Source organism: Apostichopus japonicus, chromosome 14 (assembly GCF_037975245.1).
Source record: "Apostichopus japonicus isolate 1M-3 chromosome 14, ASM3797524v1, whole genome shotgun sequence".
Lineage (NCBI taxonomy): Eukaryota > Metazoa > Echinodermata > Holothuroidea > Aspidochirotida > Stichopodidae > Apostichopus > Apostichopus japonicus.
In genome coordinates, this window is record NC_092574.1 from 26,859,942 (window position 1) to 26,877,096 (window position 17,155).

Genomic DNA, 17,155 nt, shown 5'->3' on the forward strand with positions numbered 1-17,155 from the left:
TGGACTTTACGAAAATCCCGGAATTGATATGAAACTAAGATATGAATACACCCGGCAATACGGTTGCTAATTTTTGTAATGCGGACGAGGAAGTTTGGCTTTTTGGCGGACGAGGAGGACTCAAGTACCATTTCGTATTATTCTAGTTTGCTGTTTGATTGCTTTAGCTAAATCAATTAAACGGCCTAGAAATTGTTAAAATGGGAATACGAGTGACGGCATGAAACATCGTTACCCGAATTAGAGTTGCTCAAATGCCAAGCGCGCCTACAATTTTAAGATTCGGTAAACAAACACCCACAAACTTATAATAGTCAACCCCCCCCCTCTATTTTATTTCAGCTCAAGTAATAGGTATCCCATTGCTTTCAGTTTGCATGATAAACAAGTGTGGTCACCTTAGGCCTATGCTGATTCCAGCTTCACGGTTAGTTATTGGTGAACAAGTATCGAAAAGAAGCAGTCATTGTGTGATACGGTGCGATACGTTGGACGTATACATAGTGGTTAAGTTTACGATTTGTGGTTTGAACACTTTTAGTTTATTTTTGTTAGTTTTAGTGAACACTTTATACTTTTCTTCTTTTGAACGTGACCAGAGCCCAATATCAAGGATGGCATCGACACAAGAAAATACCGGTAAGTTGGTATCACTACATAAGGTAAATTGTATAGGATTTAGACTATATCCGAATTAACCCAAGCACGTTACTGTTGTACACGGAATATTGTTCCATGAGTCATTTCGTTAAATTTGTTGTGTAATGGTTCTGTTTGTGTTACTGGTAGCTATAGTGCAGCAGTAATCTGTACGGATATCATTATAAAGAACAAGTCAGTGATAACTTTTGTACATGCCGTCTATATGATATGCGTGGATATACCTATCCAGTGAATTTTAAAAGGGGAACAATAAATATGTGTGAAGTGAATCAAGAAACACCAAAGACCGTTTGTGGGCGATTTGATTTACAAATTGAGAAAGAAAAATTCAAACTCCAATGCAGACAGCATTCTTTGGTAAATACTTTTGGATACTTGCATGTACCCTGCGACATCATAAACGCAAGATTATCGAGGCTGAAATTGTTATTTTCCAAAACCCTCAGCCTGAAAAATGTTCATGTGCGATTGATGTACATTTTAAGACATTGTGGCCAATTTAGCTTATTTAAAAATAGTAGGTTATGACGTAACGTCATTGGTATTGGCATATGGGTGACATAGGCTATCATCCAATGATGTTCTGTTGTTTACATGAAATAAAAATAATATTTGGTTAAGTTATTAGAATGTTTAACATAATGGATGCAGGGGCGTCACTCCGAATTGAAACGTGGGGGGGGGGGGGGGGTTGGGGGACGTAATCGATTCGAGATTCAGGCCGTAAGTACTATCTAAGCGGAGCGCCACCATCGGTTGGCGCGTAGCGTACCAAGAAAATTTGAGATTTCAATACCTGCCAGATCGCTGGCGATGGCACTTGCCAGGCTGAATAGCAGCCATCTAGTTGCGTGATTTCGGGAGAAAATTACAAATTCGTCACTCAGGAAATCTGCAATAAAGTTCATGCGACCTTCATTTTTGGTGGATTATTTCTTTTATTAGTGATTCCAATTGAAATGAACATTAGAACCCAGTGCAAGTTGACAAATGATGCAGCGAACTGGAACCCCAGCCCCATTTTGCCCTATATTTCAGGATGGGCACATTACTTCGAAATGGGCACATTACATTGCACCAAGTCGGTCAAAGAATGACCCCAGGGCCTCAGATATAGGCCTATAGCAGGGGTGGGCAACCGTTTTGAATGAATGGGCCAGATTTTAGGAGTGAAAGATTGACAGGGCCGCACCTAACCAACGACCTGCTGTTGATTTCAAACCTTTGATTCCGAGGACGTTCAATTAATAGGTGTGTGTAACAGTGGCGTAGCCAGAGGGGGGCCAGGGGGGCAATGCCCCCCCCCCCCCAATTTGTTGTGCTACAGTCTTGGCCCCGAAAATGAAATCCAGTGATGTATTCAAAATACTTCTTTCTTACAATTTTTCGAGTTTTAATTACAAGTATTCATACCTCAGGGCTCATGCTCATACTTCATATAAGGTCAGAACTTGGTAATCAGACCGAGATATTTCACATTTTGGGCCTTCATCATACCCACATACGGAGACCGTTGATCAATATCGTCCCACAGAATAGGCGCCAATAATTTGGCCGGTTGTATAACCAGTACAACTAGCGCTAGCAACCCATGTGCATTTTCAGCGACCAATGACGCCACTTTGTGCACACGAGGTGCCCATTAATACATATATTTCTTGGTAATTCCTACCATCAACCGTCACGGGGTTGCACCCCTAAAGAACAATCTTGGCCCCCCTAACAATAAAATGCTGGCTACGCCACTGGTGTGTACTAATATATATTCACAAAAACATAATGTCAATACAGTCCATACACCTACCTGACAGCATCATTAGTAAATTCTAAGCAGCTAGCTCGTTTTTTTGTGATGATGTCAAATAGATTTATTTTTTTCTTGAGACATCTCACGGGCCGCAAAGGTCACTGGCGGGCCGCATGTGGCCCGCAGGCCGTAGGTTGTCCACCCCTGGCCTAAAGGAACGATGTTCCAAAATGTCCCCTGACATATAGGCGAAGGAAGCTATCCGCCGCGACTGCATGTGAGTTTCTCGATTTGCCGTCATGGGAGTCATACCACAAAATGGTGCATTTCCTCATACGCCATTATTACGCCATACGCCATACGCCATAACTAACTAATTAGGCGCAGCCCAGATCCGAGTTCGTATAGTGATCTTAGCGCAAATTTGGCCAAAAGTCGTCATACGCCAGCATGTTAAACCACCAATGACACACTTCGAACGGGACTCTGTCAGTTTAAATGTTTTGCTAGGTCTACGAGAATACATTTCTATGAAATTTGAAACAAGGATGGCAAGACAAACTACTTTAATTATGTTTTCAGGACCTCACACATGCGTATGTATCGTCAGACTTAGAATAGGTCCCATGTGAGTGGTGGCTAAAGTGATGAAGGCATCAAAATAAATCAGTGGTTGTTCTTTGGAGTCCTCACGCGAGTTACCTCGGTTGCTAGGTGGATCTGCATCTGGTAATCGGGTGAATTCTGGTCGGAGCGTACTATGTAACCACCGTTTACCCAGGGACGTAGCTAAAGCCTGGTGATTGGGGTGGGGTGTAGTGGCTGAAAATCCAACTGGATGGGTTTTGAAAATTCCGACTGTTGTTTTGCACCCCCCCCCCACCCTCGCGCTACTCGTCAACAATACGATCAGTGTCAGTCAGACACCCAGTCTTTCACGACTGCACTTTTGTTCCGAACTTAGGATACATTTGTACCCACTGGCACTCATTTCACAAACTTATTAGCCCCCCCCCCACCCCAACCAAATATTTTTGGGAAAAAACGGGCAATATGCTGATAAATTTTCGGGCACCTGCTGAAAGAAAGATAATTTGCAATTTGTTATCAGTGGTTAAACTTATGTTATTATTTACCATTAAGATTGTAACGACTTCCTCAATAATTATAACCAATATGGAAGAGTAATAAGACGGAAAATGATTGTTTGTTATTGGTATGCGATGTAAAAACCGATGCATGCCTATATGATATGCACATTAACATGTGGAACGCGGGCGTTTTTATTTTTCGGGCAAGTCGTTACAACCCCCCCCCCCCACAAATCAAATTGGGCTCCTACGCCTATAACGGTATTTCTATTAGGCCTTTTTGTTTTGGAGTATTCAAAATAATACGAAGTTTTGTACGGTGGAGTATAAGAATCGCAAGATAAAATCTCAAAGTGGCAAGGTAAACGTAGTAAATATGACAGATTAAAGGTCAATTTATAGGTCATGCACAATCACAGGAATAAATGAATAGGCCTAGATAAACTAGAGTGTGACTGTCGGAAATTCCGACTATCGCACTCCAATTTTTCAACTATCGTCAGTTTTACCACCCCCCCCCCCCCCTCTAGCGACGTCCCTGCGTGTACCCAGTGTTCTCACTATGGATTAAAATCCGGTATCACTCAACAACAAGGTAAAATGGGATACGCTGCAACGGAATATGCTCCCTATTTCATTTCCCCAATATCAGGGAACGGGCACCGTCTTTGAAACATCATCTACAACTAAACAACAACTATGTACAGACTTTGGGCTCTAGCTATGAAGTGCTGTCGCTTATGATAATGACGGAGCGCACTAGTTTATTACTGGAATCGGCCGAAGATGCGGCGTCTGTAATCCGAGGAATCAACGAATTTCTCTGTTAACTGCTCAGGCTTCAACTGGGCTAGACGTTCGCGGTGAATATGGCACACCATCACATGGTTCAGCCTATGTTGATTCATGGTGCTCCGTAGCCATGTCTTCAAACGCCTCAAAGCACTAAAAGATCTCTCGGTTTCCGTCGAACTGGCAGAGGAGACGAGGAGGACCACAAGAGAGCTTCGACTCCACCAAACATAGCCTGTACCGCTGGATTCATCCATTTGAATATTTGTCTATACACTTCAACCGACGACGACTAGAACTGGCCTCGAAAGAAAGGCAGACTAAGTTGTCGGAGAGCTCAGGGTACCAACTCACGAGATCTGGGTGGAATTCTCCACTCAGCAACATTGAGTGATACTCGATGATATGAATCCTGAGATGTGTAAGCCCTAACCAAATAGAGCAACGACACTATTCTTTTTCCAAATGTGTGTGTGTGTCTGGGGGGGGGGGGACATTTGATAGTGTCTCCCCATCCATCGAAATGTGGGGGGGGGGACGTGTCCACCGTCTCCCCTGGATTGACGCCCATGAATGGATGCACATCTAACATTAAAGCCTGTATCGAGTAATCGACGTCATCATCACTTTAGCCTTAAAGGAGCATTACCAGTGATTTAGCATATTTTAAAGGTGAATATCTTAAAACCCGGAATAGCTTGGAAATATTGCATTTTTATTTGACTATAACAAATCAAGACAAAAATTATGCTTAAAGCTGGATACACTCAGTATATACAGTATACCAAGGAGAAGTGACTCATATATGAAATAGCCAATGCTTACCCGACGAACCTTTTAGAAGTAGGTTATATTAAGATTAACAGATTAATGATAACACAAACATTTTAGTTTTAGATTTTACCTCGTGACGTTTTCACTGGGATAACTTGAGTTTGGATCATTTCACTGCATCAATTATATATTTAGCCTTATGTTTCATGTCCAGTAAAGATAGGAATTTATTTGTATCTGAAACAGAAAATGGACATCTTTAACTTCACATCCACCTTAGGTAGTAGGCATTATTAGTTGGAAATTTATCCAATCCATTTCAGGTCAAAAAACACAAACCAGATTTTTGAGGGATCTGGGGGATCAGTGGAGTAACTATGAAATAATACTATTTTTTGGTATAAACAGTGACATCTTTAATTATTAATATCTCAAATCATTATATAATATTGTCGGAATTGTAGTCAAATTTCCGGTGGATACTTAGAATATGTTCCTCTTTCATAATTCAAAACGTCTCCTGGACTATTAAGAATAGGAAACCTATTACTGGTGCTTGTTTTCTAGGTTTTCTATTCCTGTCCCTGCAGTGTTTGACTAGGTTTGGTTGCCTGTGGTCTGTCCCAAGTTCGCTTTGTCAACGTTCAGACGGGACGTACATGGAAACAATTTGGTTAACTTGATGAATAAAAATATAAGCTAGTGTATATAGTTGGTGTGAAAGACGATATGGGGAAGAGAAGGTGAGTTGGGGTGAATCGAGACACATATGTCATGTATAGTTTTCCTCACACCATCTAAAGAACACTTATATTGAAAGATACGTGATGATCGGCAAAGCGAAACTTACCATAGACAATTTACACCATAACACGTATACAGCGGAAACTTTGACTCTGTGTTTCTGTTGTACCTTCATTGTGTAACACGGGAAAAAGACACGCATTTAAGTTATCGTAAGCACAGTCCTTGGATGTTTACGTCTTGCTTACGGTCACCTTAAACATCGGAAACCCGTACATTTTGGAACAACGCGTTTACGATGTGATTACGCATCCGTAAACATTGTAAACACGGAACAACAGATTTCCGTTACGTTTATGACAACTTACATATCGGAAGTTAATAATTACTTTCGTATTTATTAAAACTTATTTCTTCTCCACGTTTACGTTGACCTTAATCTCGCCACGAAGAAATTTACGACAGGATTACGATTATCTTACACATCGGAAACTCGTAGCATATATGATACAACGCGTTTACAACAAACTTACGCCAAACTTAAGCATGACGTTAACGTTGATTGTTCCATGAAATAAAATACTGGACACAATTCTCATGTCAATCTTCCCGATAATGATATTACCCTGTGACTGCATCTCATGAACACAATTTCAACATTTACGTTGGCTGAAACGAGTGCAGTTAAAAATTTACTGTATATTTACAATTAACTTACAAATACCCAAATACGTTCATTTCAGCGTTTACGTATTGATTACGAAATCCTTAAACGTCAAGTTTTCATGGACTTGTCATGCTTAATACTATTTATACGAAGATGACATTATACTGTGTTTGTTCGTATTAAACATATATGAATATTTTCGTTCACCTGAAACAGGAACAGTATGGCATGTTTAGGATATACACGTCGGAAATTCCGAAGCATGCACACCACGGGATTACAGCATGATTACACCAACTTACTCATTGCGTTTACGTTGAATGTATTCTCCACTGAATTCGGAATTTACGGGAAGATTACGATTCACTTACGCGTCGGAAATTCCAGAGCATACACATACCACGAGTGTCAGTACAGCATGATTACATCAACTTGCACACTTCGCTTACGTTGACTCAATAAAGATTCGGAATTTAAGAGATGATTAATATTAACTTAAACGTCGGAAATTTCAAAAAAATACACAGAACGTGATTACGGTATGATTACAACGTCAACCCATCACAACCCATATACGTCACATTTAAGTTGTACCCACGGGTATTTTTTACCGAGACAATCATCTGCCTATTCGGTTCATTATATGTTCGTCTGTAATTATAGCATGCTAAAGTACTTGCTAGAAGTTTTCAAAAAGAGAGGTTTTAACTCTTCCAAAGTGTTCTCTTGAAATTCTAGTAAATGGACACACAAGATGACTGAATGTCCAGTGAGGTAAATTTCCTTCAGGGTGCACGTGGTAATAGAAAAAAAGTTAAAGGATTTGACCAAAGGTGACCATATTTGAATTTCTGACATTTTTCTAATACAGCATATATCTTTCAACGTGAATGTGCATGGCCTGCACAAACATACTACCATATGTACCTCACAATGTATTTCTCATACTTTGTTCAGTTATAACATATAACATATATATATATATATATATATATATATATATATATATATATATATATATATATATATATATATATATATATATATATATATATATATATATATATATATATATATATATATATATATATATATATATATATATATGCAGATGCAGCCGTCAAACCAACAAAACTCCTCAAGCTAATTCTATGAGAGTATCAGCAAATATCCTCGTGGTTGCTCATTTTGGTAAGTTACGTAATTCACGTTGCGGGCCCTCGATCATAATACCTCAACAAACAGCTCGCCCTCACAAAGAATTAAGTTTGGCGCTCTGGCATGGCTGATCGATATTCTTATCACTACCGCTGGAATCATGAGAAAACAGATGAGAAGACACATACACGGGTCTCCTCATCTGTCTGTCTAACTTTTTTATGTATACTTATTTATGTGTTAAAGTAAGATGGTTTTTTTATTTATTATTATTATTTATGTCCGATTAGTATGGTACGTGTTTGGTTTATCTGCTTCTTGATGCATATGCAGATACAACAATGAAAATACACGATAAGGCCTGCCTTATACTGTATCAAACAGAACAATGCATCCAATTGGTTTATTGTAGAGAATTTGTGAAACCGCAATGAACAACCCTCATCTGTTGATCAGGGAGGTGATATTTTAGACCTCCCTGATCAGTCGCTGTTCATCCTCCAATCAAACGACAGCAAAACCAGCATGAAAAAACGCGCTTGTTTTCAAACGCGGTCAAAGCTGCTAACATAACACAGGAGGGTTAATAATGTGACCGCGAATAGCGTACGAAATGTATGGCTGACTAATACTATATAGGCCTACGTTTGAAAGTAATAGTATACTCTTACTGAATTAGCGTCTGCTTTCTTATTGTTCTTTGTTTTCTTTTCACACGGGGAGGTTGTTTTCTCCTTTTATAATTTTCGCACACATATCAGCGTTTGCTATACATTCTCTTATACCCCATTATGGGAGTATATGAACTGGAAAATTTCCAAAAGGATGGAGATCCTCCTGCGTTGATGTGCTTCCTAGCTAATTACTAGTTAAATCAGGGAGTTGTAACTCACTTGTTAAACAAGCATGAAATGATGGGTTAATGCCTAGAAAGCCACAGTTTTAGGGTAACATTAACAGCTCATATGTATAACACTGCTACCATTATGTGCACATGTAACACACTTATAGGGCGGTGATCCTGAAAACATAACTTCAAAGCTAATACTTGCCCGTGGAGCAATTTGTCGGTGGCTAAATGGATGAAAGGTAGTCTGCATATGCCACAAATTATAGCACGCTATATATAACTGCCAGAAGTTTACAAACAAACTACCTTTCCGGAGGTCTTTACTCTTTTTTCTCATATTTTCTAAATTAACAGGCGCGTATCCAGGGGGGGGGGTTGGGGGCGCGCGCCCCCCGGGTAAGGAAAAGAGGAGAGAAAAAGAGAGAGAAGGAAAAAGGGAAAAAAAAGGGGAAAGAAGGGGAGGAAGGAAGGGAAAAGAAAAAGAAGAAAGAGAGAAAAAGGAGAAAAGGAAGGAGTAGAAAAAACGGCAAGAAACCGGGAAGAGAAAGAGGAACAGTGACATAATTACAGTGCAGATCCCTATTATATACACAGGGTATCCAGTGACGGATCGATGATTTCGGCAGGGCGTGCGCCTCACCCTACCCATTACACCGACAACCCCATTTTGAAGTATCTATCTATCTATCTATCTATCTATCCATCCATCTATCCATCTATCCATCTATCTATCTATCTCTATCTATCTATCTATATATATATATATATATATATATATATATATATATAAATGAATATCGTAATGAGTTGGAAAATCAAGAACAGTGAAAAAACTTTCAGCCTCAACCGGGATTCGAACCACGGGCCTTCCGCTCTGTACGCGGACACCCTAACCACTAGGCTATGGACGCTGATTGTATGTCCAGAGGTTCGAAACCGGTAAGGAAGGTCGTAATTCCACTGTAGGCGTTTGTCACCTGTATCGAACAATACTAGTTCTGTTTTTGGTGACATATTTTGCCTTACTCTAGAGATCAAACATGATGCTAACCAACTCGAAATCATTTGTGATTCCTAAAGCCGGATCTCGAAAGAGATACTTTGAACAGACTTTATGTTAATGCAATGGAGGTAAACGACAAAGGCAAATGAATATATATAAATGAATATCGTAATGAGTTGGAAAATCAAGATCAGTGAAAAAACTTATATATTGATATAAATATAGATATATATATATATATATATAGATATTTATATCAATATCTATATATATATATAAATATATATATATATATATATATCTTTATATATATATATATATATATATATATCTATATTTATATCAATATCTATATCTATATCTATATATCTATATCTATATCTATATCTATATCTATATCTATATCTATATATATATATATATATATATATATATATATATATATATATATATATATATAATTGAAATTGCAGTGAGTTGGAAAATCCAGAACATTTAAAAAACTTCCAGCCTCCACCGGGATTCGAACCCGGGCCTCCCACTTTATATGCGGACACCCTAACCACTAGGCTATGGACGTTGATTGTATATCCAGAGGTTCGAACCCGGTAAGGAAGGTCGAAATTCCATTGTAGGCGTAATTATATGTATAAATTACGCTTGAGAAAAGTTTAAAAATTATTTAATAAAAAAAATGGCTTAAATACATACCAAAACAAGGAAGCTGTACGGCTCCTCGTAAAAAGTGCAATAAACCACCTCGGATTAGTAAAATTTCAACTTGAGCTCTTTAAGAAATGAGTAATACAGGAAACTATCGGGAGGAACAATGTATGCGTTGGAATTCCCAGGATCTTAAAGTTCATGGTCTGTAGATCGCAAACCACAAACTTAACTAGACATTTCTAACGAATTCAGGAAATACGTCGGTTCAAATGGTCTCGAGTTTAGGCTTTACCTGGGAAATATCCGGACCTGCGATATGTATACAAAGTACATGTGGTCACAGAGGGGTTGATGATAAAAGTTGACATTTAGTACAGGCAGGCCTACAGCTTCATGAATCGTTATAGAACTATATGCAACGAAATAGATGCATACCGCGGCTTGCACAAAGTGCATGAACTTTCCCTTAAGTATACTTGACCTTGTATTGTTAATATATATATTGTAACGATTTTGGGGGTGGGGGTTGAGATTGGGTAGCGTTAGGCCGGCAGGTTAGGATCCTTGGCCGATGGTGTTGTATTTTGATTGGCCACAAAGTCGGCGAAATAGCGTGGAGTCAAACACAAGTAGTAATTATCCAAACAATCCAGGTAAGTATAAAACGGTTTATTTCCGCAACTGACTATTAAAATAAACGTAAATGGACTTCTTCGTCCTAAACAAGGATAAATAAATCAGCTCTCAAATGCTCTAAGAAGTAACAGAAAAATACGGCGAGAAGTAAAAGAAAAACGATGAAATACAGCTTCAGAGGCCTGCTCTAAATGGTATTGGCTTCAGGGCGTAAACCTGCCAAGATACCAAACAACGCTATAGACCTTGCTGTTGAAGAACTCGATTAAGGTGTTCCCTATTTCCTTCGAAAACATCCTTATATACGGGATCTAATTTACATAAACTTACAATGGGTCTCTTTGACTGAGAATGGTTGATAAAAGAGTGCAGCTTTCCTAAGGTCTGATAATCCCCCCGAAAACGAAATACATTTTAAACCCTTAATAGAACATTAGCTAAAAACATCTGCACCAATCCCACATGAATGAATTTTACGATCGTACGACATACTGCTACGTAATGAATATTACCATAACGTTTGTGATGGCGGATCATCCGCATAGCGGCAAACAATGGTCTATGCAGCGCGCGGCTAATCCTACTATTACTACAGTAACAAAGGGAATACCTAAGCCAAGGGATTAACCCGGAGAGCCGCTCCGCAGGGCTCCGCCACTGCTCCCCATACGCTCCGCACGACCTTGGCCAGAGGTCGGCCCGAGCGTTACAATATATATATATATATATATATATATATATATTTATAAATGAAAATCGTAATGAGTTGGAAAATCAAGAACAGTGAAAAAACTTTCAGCCTCCACCGGGATTCGAACCACGGGCCTCCCGCTCTGTACGCGGACACCCTAACCACTAGGCTATGGACGCTGATTGTATGTCCAGGGGTTCGAAACCGGTAAGGAAGATCGTAATTCCACTGTAGGCGTTTGTCACCTGTATCGAACAATACTAGTTCTGTTTTTGGTGACATATGTTGCCTTACTCTAGAGATCAAACATGATGCTAACCAACTCGAAAATCATTTGTGATATATATTTATATATACACACACCCATCACTTCTTGAGATTGTTCTCATCTGCATGAAAACGCGCGCCCCACAACCCCTACGCCCCACCCCTCTCGACCTTCGCCCGTATAGTACCAAGACCTTGACAAAATCCGGCAACACACCACTTCATCGATAACAAGACTAGTGATCGGGTTGTGTATAAGTGACGTCTTGAGGTCATGCACTTACCTAAATGGAGTGTGACCACTCCCGATTTCCTAAGATCAGGCCCCGTAAAATCCCAAGAAATCCCAAGGACACTGTACTGAATGGACATGCATCTAACAATATTCGAATTATTCGAATTTGTAAAGCAAACAGCAGATATCACTCCATATCAGTGAGCATGAAAATGGCGTTCCAGAATGAACAGCCTCCAAACCATGGGCGCAGATCCTGGTGGGGACAGCGGGACGCGTCCCCACTAACCTTTTCAGTAGTGGGGACATGATATACCGTATCCCCACCAATTTGTCTTGAACAATAGCTGCATTTCAAGTTCCCCTGTATTGAACTTTGGCGAAGTTTGATCCAGCATTGTGCAAATCACATGCAACAGTTCTCATTTTATTATATTTATCCACAGTTGTTAAATATAGGACGGAAATCGCATTAGCGGCAGTCTATTATTGTTTTCTGGGAGAGGACGCCAGACCCATCGTATACAAAAGTCTACTTGGATTATTTTTCCCCTGATTTTTTTTCTGCAGACGCCCATGCATTTATTTCCCCAAACTAAAATTCTAAACCATGAAATCTCAAACTTAAGGAGGTTTGGGAGCATCATTAGGTCTGGGAAGTGTTATTTCCGGCGATCTGGGAGGCTATATTTGACCCAAAAAAATCGTACGCAACGCGCGAACCCATGGTCGCGCTCCGCTTAGATAGTGTCAGAGAACAGACTCGCGTTCCCACCATTATCTAAGACTGATCTGCGCCCATGTTCAAACTGTCGATGTGTGTAGTGTTCGGTTTCGAAAATATCTATTTCCTTAAAGAGGTTTTATTATTTGTACACCAATAAATTAACTGTGTCGGAATTTTCGAAAATTCCCTGACCAACATTCTTCATCATACTTCCCTCTACTCGTGCAAATTTGACTAGTTCTGTTTGGGGTTGAAGGAGGTTTTTCTGTATTGATTGTCCATAGATGAAATTTTGTGCAACATTGCATTATGGGTATGTTTTGAAGTGAATTTATCGTGAATTTTCAAATTCTGAACAAATAATGGGCTTAAAACCTTGAAAAGTGGAGCTGACGGGTATAGTGCGCCGCGACTTAGAACCACCTACAAAAGCAATGATCCGCGGGAGATGTGATGAGGTCGAACATGATGAGTGACTGATGACAATCTTCAAAAAGGTTATGGATGGAAAAAAAAAACCATTTGGAAATACTTGGTTTTCAGGCAAAAGTGTACATCTGGTTGGTCAGTTTCAAGCTCGAGAAGTGCCATTTCCGGTGATCTGGGTGTATCAAAACCAGAAATTTTCTTGTACTCTGCGCGCCAACCGATGGTGGCGCTCCGCTTAGATAGTAATTCGCGCCCCCCGGGTCAGAAAATCCTGGATACGCCACTGATTAACCACATAAAATGACTGAATGTTCATTTCCTCAAGGGTGGTAATACAAATACAATATTTGTTTTTTTATCAAAGGTGACCATATTTGAATACCTGGCATATTAGGGGCCAAAACAGCAAACCTTTGGAGCGGGATATACTGGTTTTGTATTGGGGGTGTAAAATCTAAACAATTGCAAGTAAAAGATTCAAAGTAAAGAACATACTTTACCAAACACGTTTTACGAGGTACAAAGTATATATTTATAAATTTGTAGTTAAGACGGTGCACTCTTTACTGCAGGAATGCGATAACTTAATAACGATTTTGCTCTCCCTTTCCTCTCTTATTCATTGCTGCAAATGTTTCTGTTGCAGCGATAGAAAGCAAGTGTAAAATAAATGACACATGTTGACGCCAGAAATGTGTTCCACGTTCATTTCTATTGTAAATTTTCTATTGTAAATAATGTTATTGAACTCTGAATTCAAACATGGAAACGTTTTACAAACATTCACCTCAAAATTAGTGGAATAATGCCACGAAGATTAATATATAGAATGAAAAACAACTTGTAGGTAGGGCCTATTGCTTACCGGCTATAGATACAGACGTAACGATTAAAATAAACATAGACAACGTATACTGCACGCAGCCGCGTACACTATACACACACATATATACATATTATCCGTATTGTGCCCACGCTTAGGCAATTGTGCCCACGCTTGGGAAAGTATGATTGAAATATATTAGGCTAGTTGTCATAAAAAACTGTTCTAAAATTTAACAATTTGGAAGGCATTACACCATGTACAAACGAAAAGGCCCTATGAGGAAAATGCAAGTGAGACAAAAGCCTATACATCATATACTTTCTTATATTCTCTTTCAAACACTCCGACCCCCCCCCCCCCTCACCCGTTTAATTTTCGAAGGTAATTACATTGCTACGGGAGAAGTTTGGGTGTCCAGTTAGGTTCAAACTTGATATATGCAACTAATATAGGTATAGAAGGATTAAAGTATGCTGTATTGGCCCATATATGCCATATATTCAAAAATGGTCACCCCTGGTCAATATTCTTAAACGGTTTATATTACCTCGTTGGAAAAAAAAATACCTCACTGGACATTCAGTCATCTTTTGTGTTCATTAAGATTTTCTGAGAACAATTTGGAGAGCGAAGACCTCCAAGGGAGTATTGAACACTCCTAGCAATTATTGCTTGCTTAATTTGCGGCCAATACAGTCCACAGATACAGTCACAGATACAGACATATGTACGATTAACATATAAACATAGACAACATATGTATACTGTACGCAGCCGCATACACTACACTTATACATATTGGTTGACATCTATGTGTGACAGTAACTTTATTGTGGCCACGCTTAGGAGAATTGTGCCCACGCTTGGGAAAGTATGACTGAAATATAGTAGTCTTCACAGAAACTGTTCGAAAATTAAGCGGTTTAGAAGGCATTAAAACCCAATACAAACGAGTAGACCCTTTAGGAACTGCACTATTTAAGAAGCCTATATATTACATACTTTCTTGAATCCTCTTTCCGACCCCGACCCCCCCCCCCCCCGACACATATACATATAAACACATATACATATTGGTTAACATGCATGTGTGACAGTAACTTTATTGTGGCCACGCTTAGGAGAATTGTGCCCACGCTTGGGAAAGTATGACTGAAATATAGTAGTCTTCACAGAAACTGTTCGAAAATTAAGCGATTTAGAAGGCATTAAAACCCAATACAAACGAGTAGACCCTTTAGGAACTGCACTATTTAAGAAGCCTATATATTACATACTTTCTTGAATCCTCTTTCCGACCCCGACCCCCCCCCCCCGACACATATACATATATACACATATACATATTGGTTAACATGCATGTGTGACAGTAACTTTATTGTGGCCACGCTTAGGAGAATTGTGCCCACGCTTGGGAAAGTATGACTGAAATATAGTAGTCTTCACAGAAACTGTTCAAAAATTAAGCGATTTAGAAGGCATTTAAACCCAATACAAACGAGTAGACCCTTTAGGAACTGCACTATTTAAGAAGCCTATATATTACATACTTTCTTGAATCCTCTTTCCGACCCCCGACCACCCCCCCCCCCCCGACACATATACATATATACACATATACATATTGGTTAACATGCATGTGTGACAGTAACTTTATTGTGCCCACGCTTAGGAGAATTGTGCCCACGCTTGGGAAAGTATGACTGAAATATAGTAGTCTTCACAGAAACTGTTCGAAAATTAAGCGATTTAGAAAGCATTAAAACCCAATACAAACGAGTAGACCCTTTAGGAACTGCACTATTTAAGAAGCCTATATATTACATACTTTCTTGAATCCTCTTTCCGACCCCCGACCACCCCCCCCCCCCCGACACATATACATATATACACATATACATATTGGTTAACATGCATGTGTGACAGTAACTTTATTGTGCCCACGCTTAGGAGAATTGTGCCCACGCTTGGGAAAGTATGACTGAAATATAGTAGTCTTCACAGAAACTGTTCGAAAATTAAGCGATTTAGAAGGCATTAAAACCCAATACAAACGAGTAGACCCTTTAGGAACTGCACTATTTAAGAAGCCTATATATTACATACTTTCTTGAATCCTCTTTCCGACCCCCGCCCCCCCCCCGCGCCTCTTCATTTATTTTTCGAAGGTGTTGCATACGGGAAGTTTTGGTCTCCAGTCAGGTTCAAACCTTGTTATATGCAACTACACGTTAAAACTCAATACAAACGAGTAGACCCTTTAGGTACAATTCTACACTAGTATATATTACTATCATACTAAGTATGATTTATTGGTCCCATATATGCTACATATTAAAATATGGTCACCTTATGTTAAAATTCTTAAACTGTTTTATTACCACCTTGGAGGAAATTTACCTAACTGGGAAATTTAGTCATCTTGTTGTGTGTGTTTATAATGTCAGCGAACAATATGGAGAGTGAACACCTTCAGGAAAAAACTTTTTTGAAAACTTCCAGCAATTACAGCATGCCGTAATTTGGGGCCATTACATACTATTTTTGAGGAGTACACGTATTTGAACTCGAAGCCCCTCACCCCACAATCAATTTCCCCCTCCCTAAATCTATTACACCTGATTGACTCTGCGACCAATTTTATATATAGTTTGATGATACCTATACTTATTTTTAATTTAACATAATATGTTGATTACATATATCAACTGAAAATTATAGTGGGGGATCATAACGAGGAAGAAACTGTACCCATCAGCTTTAGATTAAAATTGTATATGTACGCTTATGAGTACGGAATTTCCGACTGTCGCACTCTAATTTTTCCGACTGACGCACTCTAATTTTCATAGATTCTTGTTATTTGTGAGTGACCTACAATTTTCGGTCAAACTTGACCTTTAATCAGTCATATTTACCACGTTTTCCTTGTCATATTAAGAAATTGTATCTCGCGATTCTTATACTCCACCATACAAAACTTCGTATGATTTTGAATACTCTAAAAATAATGCCTAATAAAACTACTGTACAACGTATACAATTAAAACGCTCAATGCTATTCTACGGAAGCTTAAAAGTGCCATCAACATAAGAAAAACTTTGCCCATAAGGTGAAATTTTTCAGTAAATTGTTAAAATAACAAGATAAAATCTTATCCAAAAAAAAACAACAGAAAAATATTGGAT

At 39.0% G+C, this 17,155-nt stretch overlaps 1 protein-coding gene across 1 annotated transcript in view; it reads left to right on the forward strand.

Annotated features, from left to right (window-relative positions):
* The first annotated feature begins 300 nt into the window (after positions 1-300).
* LOC139980379 (uncharacterized) overlaps positions 301-17,155 on the forward strand; it is a 41,558-nt gene continuing 24,703 nt past the window's right edge. The window contains exon 1 of the mRNA XM_071992019.1: positions 301-639. Coding sequence (XP_071848120.1) covers positions 378-639 — 262 coding nt within the window. The 5' untranslated portion in view covers positions 301-377. The remainder of the gene's footprint in view (positions 640-17,155) is intronic.